General features: G+C 27.0%; 1 protein-coding gene across 3 annotated transcripts in view; it reads left to right on the top strand.

The window, feature by feature from the left end:
• The first annotated feature begins 1,456 nt into the window (after positions 1-1,456).
• Positions 1,457-17,278, top strand: part of LOC147806764 (enoyl-CoA delta isomerase 2-like) — a 42,814-nt gene continuing 26,992 nt past the window's right edge. For 2 of the 3 annotated variants that reach the window (XM_087167159.1, XM_087167158.1), the window contains exons 1-7: positions 1,469-1,548; positions 2,385-2,494; positions 4,242-4,427; positions 10,590-10,691; positions 12,472-12,535; positions 13,998-14,100; positions 16,853-16,973. Coding sequence is in view for 1 of the 3 variants with exons in the window: in XM_087167160.1 (XP_087023286.1) it covers positions 2,407-2,494; positions 3,120-3,475 (444 nt within the window). In the remaining 2 variants the exon portion in view is untranslated. The other variant, XM_087167160.1, reaches the window with a different exon arrangement.

Here is a 17,278-nt window from a genome sequence, read left to right as displayed (position 1 = left end):
TATCAAACTACACGCTAACAAATGTTTCATCTGAATTCGATTTTTCTGAAGCTGAAGTAATATGGAACTTGTGGTGCAAATTCACTTTAAAAAAGGAGAGTAAATAAATAATACTAAAATACAAAAATAAATAATACTCAAACAGAAAATTTAATAATTCAAATAGAGATTGAAATTTATGAAACAGAAAGCAAATAAAAAATTATTGAAACGGAAAAAAATATAAAAGTATTTTTGTGTAAAAATATTTTTTATTTATTATTTTTTTTCCTTTGCTTTAACACACACACATATTGAAATGTACGTATGTGTCTTAAACTATTAAAAATGAAAGGAGAAAAATTCTCAGACAAATACAAAACATAAACTTCAGCAAAATTGCAAAGCAATAGAAATAAATTATAAAATTTATTGAGAAATTATTATCCTTATTTACAGAAAATTAAAACTTCCCGGATGGTGAATGTAAGATTGAAAAAGATACATTAAAACAAAAATTTTCTTTGATGCAACCTAAAAAGCGTTTGATTTTTCTTTTATCATATTTTTAAATATAATTATTATTTTTTTTATTTAATTTTTTTATTATTAACTTTTTATTATATTAGTATAAGTTTTAATCATTTTTTAATTCTCTATTATGACTTAATAAATTGCCTACGTTTTTAGAAATTGTATTTTTCTCAGAATTCTTATAATTATAATTCTTCATATATTTACAGCTCAATATACTTAGCAGTTCTAGCGCCGATTATTAAAACTAAGTTACTTTAATTAATTATATTAATTCCACACACATAAATAAAAATTTATATTCTTCTTGGTGTTCGAATTTGAAACGAATTAATTGTAAGATATAAGTTAATCCCCCTAGCATCTATTAAATATTTACATGCAAATAAATGGTTAGAATGTTTATTCTGGATATTTCACAATGAAACTAAGAAGTTTAAAAATAAAAGACCGCAAACCCAGAATCACTTCTCAAAACTAATGCTTATATTGTTCAGTTTTGCTTAGGGAAGGATGGGATAGCTTAAATGACCATCTATCATATATCACTGTCACTGTACCATTACACTTCTCCCTCAAAGAGACGCCCCCAAAGTGTGAGACTTTCAACTGATTTTGCCAATTCGGGTTTTTTTTTATCTGGGTATGGCGTCCTCCTAAGACTTTTAATTTAGTACATTGATAACCAAAAATTCTGGTAAATACTTAATATTGAATAATGGATTTTATACTTATGTGGTTTCAAGTTTATCTATTGATGCAAAAATTGAAATGAAAAAAAAATTTCGGATGAATTTAAAGAATGTTTAAGAATTTTTTAAATTACTAAGCTTTTGTTTTCAGCAGAGGATAAGAATTTGAAAAAAGTTACTCATTGGTTTTATTTTTATTGCAATTCATATTCATACTTAATTTAATTTTTTTTTCAGAAATAAGTGCTTTATGTTTTAATGAAAATTATTTCACAGGTATTTATTTGCACAAGGAAAGCAAGTTAGGAAAAAATGGAAAATAAGATATTTTTTGCTGGTTCAGGTAGGTGTTTTTATTGTTTATTAAAATGTCTTAAGGTGCACACTGATCCATGACTAATCAGTTGTAAAAAATTATTAAAACATAAAAGTTTGGAAATTTTCAAAATTTTCTGCTATATTTCCTATTTTATTATAGCAGTAACATATAAGTTATGAGAATCTGTTTTTTAAATAAATTTTTATTTTATGAAAATAATGATTTTTAACAACTTTGTTACTCATTGTTTACTTATTTAGTAGGCATTAGATACTTTTTAATAAGCAAGCAAATTTTGAAAAACATTGCGCTTACAAAATGGTACCTCACCATTTGAAAACAAACTGTAGACTGATCACTTACTGGCTAATTTTGACAATTAGATAGAAATGTTGTCTAAATATCACCAACACTGTCATATATCATTAAGGAAATTACATTAAACTGATTTTTTTTAACTATTCTGGTTTGAAATAGTAATTAGTTTAGACTGTTTCAGATTTTGAAGAATTTGCTATTGTCTAATTATTTGCTTTTCAATTTATGAATAATTTAGGTGATTAGTATTTAGTTGTAATATATTTCAAATGTGAGTTTTGAAAAACAAAATAAAAACTAAAACAAAAAATATCTATTAGCTTTTATTATTACTATAATAACTTGCATTTTTTTCTGTATGTTATGTTCAAACTTGTATTTTTTTCCCCCAAAGTAATAGAGTAATATCAAATTCTTGCTATATAGTATATCTTGTTCTATATAGTATATCTTGCAAAATATCTTGTTTTGCTATAATCTTTTTTCAATTTATTAAACTTATGCATGTTCCTTTCTTTAATATTATCTTTTAATATTACCAGTTATCCTCAGTATAGTTTTGCAATGTGCAGTTACAGAGAAAAGAAATTGGAACCTTCGGAAATGATGCAGCTGGATGGATATACTGTAGATTATGTTGAGCCAGTACTTGGTAATAAATTTTCTATTTTTCACTTTATTTACTTAGTTTTTTTAGTTTCTATTTAATTTATAAGCATAAACTCCAATAACTAAACATTTATATCTTTACGAATTATTCTAAATAATTTGTCCAACCAATTTAATAGACCTTTAACTGAAAAGAAAAAAAAAGCATATAACATGATTATTACACTAAACAACTAATCTGAAACAATTAACGGGTCAATTCAACAAATGGCAGAATTTTAAGCTTTAGCAATTAAAACTAAACTTAAAATAATTCTTGATGGATTTTTCTTATTCTGGTCTATTTTGAATTTAGAGTTTTATAAATAATCAGTGCTGAACTGCACACACAGTGGAGTGGTGGTTATAGTGTAGCTTAACAAATATGAACTCTAGTATAAAACAAAATTGTTTTGGGCCAGAAGGCCTGGGGTTATTCAGACGGTATTTTTTTTTAAACATTTTATTTGTAACAAATGTCTTATATATAAATTATATTGAATTTTTTACTTACTTTTGATATGGAATGTGCCCATTTTATGATTAAAAAAATAGGCATTAGTTTTGTGTATTATGAAATTTGATTTAAACTAAGATGGGTAAAAAATTGTATTTTTTAATTTTAACAGTCGTTGAACAGACTACCCAAGTTTTTGGGTTCATGACTACTACTAATATTCAACTCTGTAGCCTTGTAATTTTGAACCAATCCAGAAGACAAGGAACTCATCTACAGAAGAAACTCATAAATCAGTATCCTCAGAGGTATGATTTATGGGAGAATGGAGAACTTTGTAACTTGACAGATTTAATGTGCATCAGTCACCATTTACTACTCGGAGAGTCTAGGGTTTGCGGAGATCGAGCCCATGACCTCTTGGACATGGGCCCGGTGTCCTACCAACCTGGCTTTCTGGCCCTTTGGTATAAATCTTGTCATTTTTTGGAGTGCAATTTGTTTTTGGGTTTGTTCAGTATGAAATGAACTAATTTATTGTGCAGATTGTTTTTATCTCCAGGATCTGAGATGAATCACCAGTTAATGTTTCATAATAAAATTAATCTTCATTAATGTGATAGTGATTTTCAAAAATTACTCATAGTTAATGGTGTTCTAACTAGTTTTGCTTCCTTTTCATTTAATTAAAAGTGTCTTCTGAAATCTGTTACTGTTATCTGGAGAAAATCTGTTGCTCTAATATTTTTATTAATCTTATTCAGGGTTGCGAAAAAACCACTTGCCCAGAGAAACCCGGTCAGGCTTTACTAGGTAAAACCCACTCTGAAAAGCCCAGTAAAACCCACCCTAAAGTGGGTTTTTCTAAAATTGATTTCTTTTTTATCCTCTGTTATATTAAAGAGCTATTCTATTGAAATATATCTGTAGTCTAGCCTAAGAAAATGAATCTATGGTAAAAAAACTAACAACAATCTGCAAAAAAAATTATGTGTGGAATTCATGAAGAAAAATTTATTTAAAAAACAGAATAATTTGATTATAAATCATACAATAAAAGTTATTCTATAAGGGTTTTAATTACACAGACTGAAGAAATACATTAGAAATTCATCAGGTTATCAGTGTTATAATTCATCTATCTTATTAAAATTAATGAAATAGAATTTAGTAAATTGAATATTTAGAGCAACTTCAGTTAGTGCAAAAAAAGATGGCATCTCTGAACAAGAATCCACTTTTGTTTGAATAAAATCTCTTTTCCTGTTTTGTTTAATGCTAATTCAAATTTCAGATCTTAAAGGTGGGAGATTTTTCTTCAATGTGGTCGAGGAAGGTAATAGCGGACTTTATGCCAGTGGCGATGAAAATGAGTGCCATCTATGGATCATGGCCATGTACAGGACTATCTCATAAACCAATTCCCCTCGTTTAACCTCAAACCAGTAAAAACTTCAAACCATATCTAGGTTACAAGGAGGTATGTAGCAATATTTGGCTTCAAAAATTAGCTCATATGATTGACACTGTAAAAAATGGATATTTTATCTCCTCTAACGTTTAGAGTAGACATAACTCCTTCCCAATTATTTTAAGATAGTTCTCATCTCACAAAAAATATTTTAATCTACTGATAAGATAGACTTTAAGCAAGTTTTTATACAAAATACATTTTTCTTCAACTGTGGTAGAAAAACCTTTTAAATATTTGTTTAGAAAATTAAAGAATGAATAAGAAAAAATCTGGGTTTGATAATTTTTTCTTAAATATAAGAAAAAGCAGCTGTTTTTAATCAAAACTGTTTTTAGTAAAAACTACTGAATTACAGAAACAGGGGGAAAAGAGTAACTGGTTCAAAAAGAAGTTAAATATTGTTATTAAGTTTATATTGTATTATTAGGCATATATATGTGTTATTTTTCATTGAAAAGCTTTGCTTCTTTTTCCTTTTTAGAACTAGTGCCCCCTTCAGTATTTTTCAGTGAAATGAACTTATACAGGTTTAAAAAATTAGATACAAAGAAACTTGTTTTAGATTGACACTTATTATTTAATATTTATATGTAAAAAAATCTTTAATTTCTTTCACATGGTAGAAAAATTATTTTATAGTATTATGTGATATTGTTTATCCTTTTACGTGTTTACACTCTGCCGTCAAAGCTTCTTATATAGTCCAGTCACATGTCTGACCACGGTAAACTGAAACAAGTAGGTTTTAAAATCAGTTTTACTTGCAATTGATTACAATTTTCTCTTTCTCGTTCCCGCAAAAATGACGAGACGAAATTTTGCCCTCTAAAATTTTATTGTGATATTTCTAGGCTGAAGTAATGTTCCAAAAGGATTGAAACAATCTGTTGCTTATGCCCGTAAACATGTTGATTTCTCTATGTTCCAGATAGCAACACTAGACTATTTGCATGGGTGCCACTCTTCAGTCCCAGGGACTGAAATCAGTCTTGAGAAAAATCAATAGACTAATAAATTCTATCAATTAAATAAATGTTTCTTTTTTTTTTTCATTAGAAATTTTTAAATTTTTTTTTTGTCGAAATAAAAAAAATATTGTGTCTTAATGAAAACATATGATATGGTATTGATGTCAGGACTTTAATTTATCTTCTTTTTGTCAGCTTCACTAAATCTCCTGAACTTTATCTACTTGTATAATTAAATTTTGTACTATTAATGAATCTAATTCTGCTCTAGTTTGCTTCCTCCACCCTAACCCATCGTCATGCTGGTCAAAGTTAAATCAAGATTATTTTTTTAAGAAAGAAAGAAATTATAGAGCTAGAGCAAAAAATAAGTAATGGTGAAGTGAAAAACAGGGATACAAATGGTTTCAGATTGTTCAGTAATAGTTGTTAAGAAATATACAAGGTTGGCTGTTATTTATGTTTTGTTTGATAAAAAAACATAAAATAAAAAATTATCAAAAATAATCAAATGATTGATTTAATATGTAATCTAATTTCAAGGAAAGGTAAATTTTGGTGTCAGTGTGCTATAAATTTCTAAAAGTTTGGTAAACAACGCTAGACAGTATTATTTGGTCCAAAAATGAGTTCAGTCTTGAAATTTTTTTAGAGTGGCACCCATGTATTTGTAATGCGTTTTGAGAAAGTTTATTTTAAACTAGATATCAGCATGCATCGAACATGTAGATTTGCGATTAAACCGTAAATTAAGAATGAATGCATATTGTAAATGCACTTCGTTTTATATAATTTTCTTGAATAAAAAAAATTTGGCACTTATATGATTGTTTTCAAAATTATGCAACCATTACAGGGTTAATAGACATTAATAGCTATGTAGATTGAAAAGATTTAATAAAATTTCCCCAAACTTAGTTACTTTTCTAGTCTTCTAGTTACTGATAATCTCATAATTTCCATTTATGCCTCTAATTTTCCATCAGCTGTGTGAGCAACATCTAAATCGACTGTGCCAATAAGTACCTAAGCTATTATTGTTGCATAAGTGCTTGAAACAAGTTTACTCCAGAAATTTAGAATCACTGATTTATATTTAAAAATCAAATTTATATAAAGTTTTATGTAGAGTTATTTCAAACTTAAATTTTGTTATGGTATCCTTACCTAGTGTTAAGAATTAAACTTATCGAGAAAGCACTTTTTTTTAATAAATTAGTTTTTGGATGAATAGGAACTGTGATAAGGAACATTAAAAAATAGTATTTATTGTAAGGAGGGCAAAAAGCAAAACAAATTGGTAAAATTTTTCCTTCATTATATTTAATTTTTGGGATAAAAACAAAAATACTTTTTTCCTTTATAATAATTTCATGTTATTATTTTCGTTTGAAATCTGATAAAATAATGTACTTAATTTAAATTTAGGAATTAAAGTTATACTACACAACATTTTCAAAATAATGTTTTTTTTTTTTCTTTCAAAAAATTATCAATACCAATAAATGTATTCCGAAATTACCATTGTTGATAATAATTTCCCATTAGTTTTTTCATTTAACAACTCAGTTTCTTTATATTGTATTCTTTTCTATTGTGGCTCATTAATCGATTATATGTGCTCAAAAAATAAACATTTTTTTTCCATTATTCTGTTAAGTTCTAAGTACTTTTAAGGAAAAAAAATTTTTTTTAGAAAAGTTTTTGGTACTGCACCTTTTTTTTTTTTATTTATTTATTTATTTTTTTTTTTTTTTTGGATACATCTTTAGTATTTATTAAGAGAAGTAGTTTAGTAAATATTAAGAGAAGAAAAAAACTATTTAGCCTATTAGAACCTTGATAATTTTGTAGTTCTTTAGATTTATACTTTATTAGTATTGTAAAGCTAACATGTTAAGTAAATTTTAGTAAGTACTTTGATTGCAAGGTTGTTTTTAAAAATCTAAATTTATATAACAACTGATGCCATGCTTCAGTTAAACCTGAAACATTTATGGTAGCTTTAGAATGAATCATCCTGAAAAATTATTTTTCTTTCTTACACAATCCATTTTTGTGATTTAGAAATCTTTGATAAATAATGATGGACATTATTTTAGCATTTTATGATCTAGATAAATAACAATAAACTTAATTAAAAGTATGATTTTTTTAAATTTTATATTTAATTAATTTTTTTAATCTTATATTTAATTTATTTTGATCATCATTTTGTAAAAAGAAACATTTTAAACTTAATGAATTGCAGAAAAATTCTGGCAACTTTCTTATCAGTTCCACTTCCAGTTAAAATCTTTTACATTTTTAGGCACTTATATTTCATAAGTATTTCTTTTTCCTTAATAGAGTAATTTAGAATGTAGAAATATTATGCTTGCTTAAAAAAGTTCAAATTGTATTCAGTTTATATTGCTGCTTTTTTTTTTCAAACTTGTGGTTATATTGTTAGTTTTTTGAAATTTATGTGATTTATTCAAGAATAAAATATAAATTGCAATTAACTTGGTTTAGTTTTTAAATGTTTTATTTTGCATCATTGAGATTAAGTTTAACATTGTTTGGATTTCATGTGTAATATGTTTTCTTTGCAAAATGTAGCTAGGATTGGGGGATAAAATTATTTTTCTGTATGGAATAAAATTTGGAATTTTTTGAAACTCTTACTTCTAAATGCGGATTTAATGACTAACAATTAATTTTAATTGTTTTGACAATTTGTGGAATGTGTTGATTTAAATTATGGAATGAAAAGCAAAAGCATGTTTAAAGCATCCACATTTTAATCATCATTAGACTGATATAACTTGTTGCTTATTATTATTAACATGTTGATTCTGTATTTATTTTATGATTGCAGATTTATTTTTTCTAACCACCTGTGATATAACATTGCACCATGAAAGTGGTGCAATGTTATATCACAGACAAAGTAATGATATAACTAGACAAAATTTGCTATTTTTCCTCGTGGATGTATTTAGTCATGAATTTTTTTTAAAAAAACTAAACTCAGCGGAGAGACAGCCCTAAAGGGCCAAGGCCTACTGTGCCCATCTCAGTTTTCTTGACCTTGTGCTCTGGAATGAAGGAGCAGATGTTCCGGTCAGGTGGTCAACCGAACGCGGAACCCCCAGTTTTTAGTTCCCAAACATGCTTGGTACTCATTTATCGACCCACTGAAGGGATGAAAGACTAAGTCCACCTTGCCCGGCCCGAGCATCGAATCAGGGACCTGTGGCACGACAGCGCGAAGCGCTACCGCTATGCCACCAGGCGTCTCTTGATTATATTAGCCATTAAAAAATTATCGAGAGATATTTCGGTTTGTTATTAGAGGGTGAAAAATGAAGCCTGAAATGGAGAATATCTTGCAAAATGCAGCTGAGTTAGACATGAGAGTGCTAGAATTTTTTTTTACGGACAGAAAAATTTTCAGTTTCAAAATGCTGATTTTGCTATTAAATGCTATGAAAAAATATATCCATCTGTGTGTAATCTATTAAAATAAAGTAAGTTATTGGTCACATCTTTCTAGAATAGATTCAAAAAAGACTATAGAAAAGAAAAACATTTTTGTCTATTCTTTTTGCAGTCCACATGTTCGTAATGTAAGTTTAGATTGCCAAGCACTGAAACATAACTGGAAAGAATGGTAAAGACATGAACCTAAAACTGTTTTGTTTATTCCACTCATTTTTTTTAAAGAAATATTAAATTAATACTTTTACAGTTCATATTATTACCTAATAAGTGTTAAAAGATTAATATCATGCATTTAAACGACAAAGTACTTTGAAAAAAAGACACCCATCTCTCTTCGAATTTATTCCTTAAAACTAGAGGAAAAAAAAATTTTTTTGTAGAATCTATTGGATTATAAGGAAAAACCTTTTTGTTTTTAACTCTTATTTATTGGAATATTTGATATTATTCAAAATTTTTCCTTTATGTTTCTTTCATATTATTGTTAAGTGCGACTTAGAATTATTGTTTTGTGATTAATGTTGTTGTAGTAAAAATATATTTATCAGCAGTTAATATCTGATACGGTGCACTGTTGTATCACATTTGATCCTTTAGTGTTAATCTTAACTATGCATAATTTAAATTTCTCTTCTGATAATTTTTACATAACAAAATTAACTTAAATAATATTATATTTGTTTGATATTAGAGCGTGGATCTGTTTAGAGTATTTAAAAAATGTAGACAATATAGAATAGTAGCGTATAATAAGTTGTTGAAGATCCTGCTATGTTTTTTTTTATTTTAATCATTTTTGTACTATTTTTTTAAGAACTGCTATAATACATAAATTGAATGTTATTATGGTCTTAAGAGATTTTTTTTCACAAATACAAAATTATCCAGAAGCTAATTAAAATTATTTCATGGATTATATTTATCTAAAAACGAATAATGAACTGAAATATCCACAACTTTCATTTTATTTTTTTCAACAATTATGGCTTTTAAAGTTACTGTGAGTTTTGTGAAATAAAATGTTTTAGTTGCATAGGTTAGTAGTAGAGAAATTTGCAGTGTAAAGAATTTTTTACAAAAAGTTTTACTATTCTTTGAAAAGTTGTTCAACTAATTAAACTTCCTTTGCAATGAAGTTTTATTGTGCATATTTATTAAATATTGAAAACTAATTTAGAAATCGGTGGTAAAAATAGAAAATCATCTCAAAAATATAAATTATTTACATTCATACTAGTATCGTTTTCAATTTAATTTAAAATTTGCATTATCATTCAATACTTTACATAAAAATAAAAATAAATTGTTATACTATAAAAGTTAATTTTTCTACTTATGCATTACATTTGGATGGTTTGTTCAGTGTCTAAAATATTGTCAAAACATACCTAAGTTATTTTTAAAAGCTTAAATTGTATGAAACAGTGAGACATGAATGTATAAATTACATATTAAAAGAAAGCTTTTTTATGTATCATTTACTTTATATGAATGATGCTTGATAAAAATTTATACGAAACAATATTTTTTTAATTAATTTTTTAATTGTTAGCCATTTTTAAATACACTTCATAGCTTATTATGAAGATTGTATCAATGCTAAGAACAAGTTTATGTATATTATAAATAATTAAGTATACTAATTTTATTGTAATATTGTGTGTGCTTTACGAAAATAATATTCTAAAAAAGTAAAAGTTATTTTCTACCTAAGGCCGGACGGCATTGGAACTGTGACTGTTGAAGAGAAAGATTTTTTTGCCGATATTAATGAACAATAAAGAATACTTCTCGAAAACCAAATTACTCATTTTAGGTAAATATATTACTCTTTTCTTTATAATTTACTCTAAATTAGCTTATTGTTTAAAATCCACTCTCAAATTTGTTTTTCAGTTATCCTCTTAGAGGTTGTCTCTAATATACTCACTTTTTTTTCTCGCTCTAGACTTCGTTAATAGCAAACTTTTATCAGTTTTCCCAGAAGCAGATAATATTGTTTACATTTCATTCAATATAGCCAATTTTTGAAGCTCTACTCTTAACTCAACTTTTTTTTTAAATTTAAAATATTGTATATAAGAGAGCCATTCACTGTATTCAGAAGTTATTTTATTCATCTATCGTAACTTTTGATTTAGTATCTGCTGTGGAGCTGCAGAACAAGAAACTTCATGGATTTTTCCTTGACTTGAATTTCCTTTCTCTTTAGAGTTCATACGTACCTTAAATGTGCTTAATAGAGTATAATTTTGCATCATAGAAATTAAGCACTGTTAAAAGTGCTTAAAAGTTCTTACTTGTTCTTCAAAAGAAAAAACATAAGTAAAATCTTAACTTTTAAGTTATATTTTGTATTATTATTTTTTTCCCTTTTCAAAAATTTGATTCTTTTTTAATAAGTTGTTATTATGTCATGCAAATTTATGTAATGTATTTTTGACATGTATTATAATGCCTTATAATATAAAAAAATATTTTCTAGCTTTGGATTTGTTCAATCCAAGCTGTGCTGCTGACAGGCTAAACGTGGGTGGTATTCTAGGTTAACCCACAAAAAAAAATCTGCATAAATCAAAAATCATAAATCTGAAGGGGAAAAAAAGTATGGCTTTTGAGAATATCTGTAATAATCTGCTTAAAACCAAATTTTCTAGAGCTAGGAAATTTTATTGTTTGCAACTAATCTACAATAATTTTTTCTACTTTTTGCGTAATTTTAGAAGGAATTAATAAAAAACCAAAACAATTTGATTGAAACGACTGTATTCTTGTATGGAAATACTGTATTGTTTTTATGGAATTAAATCATCATCAAAATTAAATAAATGCTGAAAATTTTGTTCCTTCATAAACAACACATCTTTCCAAGAAATGAATAAAGAGGAATTTTTTTCTAGCTTTCATAAAACTAACTTTCTCTCTTTATAATGTAAACTTAAATCTGTAATTTTGTGAGGGAAAGTTTTTAGTGCTTCAAGTATAGGATGCTAAAGAGACTAATTTAACTTTAAGTTGCAACATTGGAACAATTTTATATTGAACTATGTTTTAATTTTCAATATAGTACCGATATCTAAATGTTACTTTTTTTATTTAATTATAAATTCATGCATAATTTTATTAATATTACATACCTGTGTAGAATTAAGCTGTATGTGCATCTTAAAATTGTGCTGAATTAAGCTTCGTAAACGTCAACTAGTAGATATTTTTTTGTTTATTTATTTTTTTAAATTTATTTTTTAAACCCTGAGCATATTCATAATTACACAAATATACATTTAAAAATTAGAAGATAGTGTCTACTAGCATCGAATGATTGCTTCCCTATTTGATGAAAGTGAGCTTTTTCTAAATTAATACTAATAAGTACAATAAGTACAAAATATAATAAGTACAAAATATAATAAGTACAAAAGAAAAAGTTTTAGTAAAATGATTCACTGTTTATTTTGTTAATACTTATTTTATATAAGTATTTAATTTATTTTGTGTAATTGGAAAATGTTAATTCAAAAGATTTTGTTGTTAAGCTTTGTGTTTTTCTTGTTATTAATAATCTGTTTTTGAAATACTTTTTTACTTTTTTTTAGTTTTGATGCAATTGCCCCTACCTTAATGATAAAAGTGCTTACAAAAATTAATAATTCACCAAAGGTAAGGGGTCTTTTATACTTCAGATCTCATTGAAGGAGACAAATGAATATGTTTCATTTCTTTTAAATTTTAGGTGCATTCCAGCTACAAAATACTAAGGAAGTCTGAAATTGAAAATATTGTTGGATGTATACAGAATGCCATAAATTCTATGCATGTCTTATACATTATTTAGATAATGATTCACATTTTAATAAACATGTGATTCTCATTTTGTGTGCAACAAAAACACTATGGAATTGATAGGGTTATCTTGGAGTTGACTTTTATTTTTGTTGCAATTTTTAGAAATCACTTAGAAACATTAGTAAAGTCTATCATATCAAAATAAAGAAACTTTAAATTTATTCCCTTAAAGGTTTTTATATTTCTAAGAGTTTTTTTTTTCAGTTAGCACAAAAACTTAGCTAGTGCAATACAAATGTAAGAGAGTATAGTGGGATATGAATATTGTTTGTTTGTAAAATGCAAAAGATAACTTTTTAAACTTCATGCCTATGCAGAAATGCTATGATATACTTATTACATAATGACTAAAACATTTCAGAAGCTCTTAGCGATATGTTATCTTAAACAAAAAGAAGAAATATGTGAAAAATCTTAAGTTGAAATTAACTATATTTAAAGCATAAAAAATACTAGATAAAAGAAAATTCTCTAAATTACTTAGTTTTTAAAATAAAAGAGAAAGAAAAAAATTTCCATTTAAAAGTGAGAAAGTAAAATTACGAAATTTATTCAATAACTTGTGTACAAAAATATCCAGATGGAAAAAAAAGAAAATATAAATAAAGTTAAAAGGAATGCAAAAATGGCTGAACAATATTACAGTTGACTTTTAATTAAAGAAATTAAATGTTAACAGAAAAAGTGGATAGAGAATTTGTCTTTCTTCGTTCATTAAGCTTTTGAAATTAAAGTTATATTTTTTTCTGACGTTTAAAAAGCCACATAATATTTTTTAGCATTTCTGTTTTAAATCAGAGTGCAAATATTATTCTTATGTGAATTTCATGGCTGTTGTAGATTCTTGTATGTCGCAATTTAAAACATTTTAAGAAAAGGTAGATTTTTCAAATTATTTTGCCAAAAATCGACCTGAGGAAAATGAGATGCTTTGTGTAATAAATTGTGTGAACTTCATGATGAGAAAAAAAAACATGACCTTTAGGATGTTTAACACTTTATTTCGTACAATTTAGGTAATAGAATGTCTTAATTTGTAAAAATACTGCACATATCAGAAAACAATCGTAACATATTGTGTCATGAAAAATTAATTAATGTTCGAAAATTTTTCTTTCTCTTACTTTTACGAGTTTCAATATTTATTTTCACATTGAATTTGATGTCTCTAACTGCAACTGTTTGCACTCCACCCATAAAAATCTTGTGTGGATTATCAGTTTCATTTTGCTGTTAATTTTCTTTTCCTGTTTTAAAATTATCAATATTTTTTTAGACTTTAAAAAGCCCTTAGCAAGAGAGGGTTTCTTCCTCTTAAGATGGGAGTAAATGGGATTCCTCTTTGTTTCATGCAGTGGGAAAAATTCGTTACCCAAAGCGTAAGTTTCGTTTATTCCCTATGGGATTCAATATTGATTTTGGCCCTTGCTAAATAATTTAGATGATGTTGTTTGTTTTATTTAGGTGATGCTTCAAATAAGTCAAATCACCACATACTTCCTACTTGTCTAAAAATGTTTGAGAAGAATCCTTTCATTTATAATCCTGAAATAAACAATTCAGAAATAAATACTCAATTCAAATCTAAACTGCTTTCAAGTCTAAGCCACACTCCAAATTCTTAACACGTTTTGTTTCACGCAAAAAATAGTGTAAAAGGTTTTATTGATATCAGACATGGACTTCAGGAATTGAAACCAGGATAGCCTGGTTGGTATGGCACTGCACTCAATTTCGTGAGAATGGGAGTCCGAATCCAGCCTGCCGAAGACTCTCTGTATTGTAAATGGTGACTGGTGCTCATTAAATCTGCCAGGTCACAAAGTCTTCCATGTCCCAATAACAAATTATACCTCTGGGGGTTTTGGAAAGGAGATTGATCATTCTCTGGTTCTGGTCAAAATTACGATATGTGGATAAATGGAAGGTTGTATGAATGGATTCGCCTTATAAACAGGTGTGACAGAAGTCGAATTCTTGACCATAGATGGCCCACTGAAAAACAAGAGAAATCACATCACTGAGTGCCTTAATGGCCAACAGCGACAACAACATGGAATTTTTTAAACAATTTACAATGAGAACTAATAAGAAGTGAATAATTCATTTGTTTTACCAGCATTAAATTTTTTAATGCATATATGAGAATTTAAATGCTCAAACTGTCATTATTGTATTATGAAAATGATTTGTCACCTCCCACTGTTACATTTGATTTCGAATTGGTACTAGTGTTACCATTTTCCCATGTGATGTCATCTTTTGTGTCATACAATGCATTTGTTGTGTGAGATTTGTTTTAGACAATGTATTATACTCTATCTGTAAGCTTTTTCCCTCCCAACAGGTACCCATTCTGATTTTTTGACTCACAAATTTTTGAGCTTTTGATTCTAATCTGCTGCTTAAAGTCGAATATATTTAACTTATAATATACTGTACTTAACTATAAAATTGACCCTCAAATTGGCGACCCGTCCACATGGTCTAAATTAAATTGCACTTCTGAGCAAGAAGTCGCTGCATTGTAGATGTATAGAATTACTGTATATATTTACTCATAAATGCAGAACTTATTTTGACAAAAATTTTATTCTTCTATCTACTCCTTTCTAAATTTTTAATTTATCTTCTAAGCAAATGACGTTATGCTGATTATAATATATTTCCGCTAAATAACGTATGTCCAGAAAACTCTTAAATCTGAGCAAAAATAAAGTAAAAAAGAATACATGATTTATCTCCAAAATAAATTATTTATTACAACACTTTTTAAAACGATTGAGTACAATTTTTAAACTTGAAAAATATGATTCATGAAAGAAATGTACTAATGTTATTAATGTATCACACACAGAAGACAGCACAAGAATGCATTACATATTTTTAATTCTTAATAATGAAGAGTAACTTAAATTCCACTATCCTTTTTACCATAGAATACATTGTGGGATTTATTTATAGACTATGTCAACTGTCATCTATCAAAAGGTACCTCATGATAGGGTCCAGTTAACATGTCTTATATAATAGTGAATTGGTATTTAATATTTATAGTGGTAGTTACGCCACATTACTCCCCTTCCAGAATTTTTTCTGTGATAGAATTCGATGAACGAATACCACTAGTTGATTCATGCTGTTTATTTATTTATAACATTTTTGCTCATTATATTTTTTTCCTACATTGATTATTACCTGGAGACTTTATTTACTTCACCGGATCTATTTTTTCTTTGAGCAGTTTATATTAAGCAAATCAACTGTTTTAATGTGGACCGTCCATCTTCTCACCATTGAGGGGAATTAATTATCGACTATTGGTAACCTTCATCTATCAAAAGGTACCTCAAAATAGAATCGGGTCACCAATGTGGGATTTATTTATAGACTATGTCAACCGCCATCCATCAAAAGTTACCTCATGATAGAGTCAAGTTAACATGTCTTATATAATAGTGAATTCGTATTTAATATTTATAGTGGTAGTTATGCCACAACGTCTAATTTAAGAAATGATGGTTCTTTCGTACTTTCATGTGGAATTCAATATGCTCTATGTACATTTGCACTAATGTCAAAAGAATAGGTGGACTTCCATGAAACTTTTGCTATCCATTGAATTTTTGCCTATGAAAAAAATTTTCCTTTGAAAAAGCAAAAATATTTAACTCCAGTTTTTAACGTAGTTTTCTTACAAAAAATTAAACAAAAATTCCATGTTATATTGGAATGAATAATTCAACATTTATCAAAAGTAAGTTTAACTTTCATATTGAAAATATACCAAAATGTTGCATATATATATGAAAACATCTGATATTTTTGTTTTTGAAAATATTATGATTTTTACTACTACTGAGTGCTTTCATATTTTCATTATTTTAAAACCAAATGTTTAAAAGAGCAAAAATGTTTAACACCTGTATTTGATGTGATTTTCTTATAAAAAATTAAACAAAAATTTCATATTATATTGGAATCAACAGTTTAATTCAGATTTTCTAACCCGCGTTAAAATAACATTGTGTCTATGAAATAGATGTATTGGTCGCAGTAATGACTGTATTTAATAATTATAGCCTTAATTCATTTACTGGTGTTTTATAATCTTGTATTGTATATTTTTAGGTGTTTTATACGACATCAATTTCTGCAGAATCTCTTACTTTGTTTTTGAAAGAGAATTCCCTTTGTTGATAACATTGAAGCTAACTTTGAATGTGCACTTTAGTTAAGTGATGCTGATTATGTGAGTGCTCCATGGATTGTATGTATCTTTTTTGAAACTGCTAATAATATGATTAAAAATTTTGAGAAATAGTGAACAAAGCTCTTATGTATCTTTCAGTTCACAAATGTTTGAGAACAATAACCCCCAAAATAATTCTCTTCTGAAAGCCAATCACTCTGTTTTTATAGTTACATTTGCTTAAATTTCAATGGAGTGCCCATTAGCTTTTCCAAACTTTCTTCTACTCAATTTTTGCTTTAACAATTACTACTCAATTAACAATTACTAACGCTCTACTCAATTTTAACTTTACTCATTTAGAA

This window comes from Parasteatoda tepidariorum, chromosome 7 (genome assembly GCF_982258835.1).
Source record: "Parasteatoda tepidariorum strain Cologne lab strain chromosome 7, Ptep-v5.0, whole genome shotgun sequence".
NCBI lineage: Eukaryota > Metazoa > Arthropoda > Arachnida > Araneae > Theridiidae > Parasteatoda > Parasteatoda tepidariorum.
Note: the sequence above shows the minus strand (reverse complement) of the source record. Positions and strands in the feature narration are given on the sequence as shown.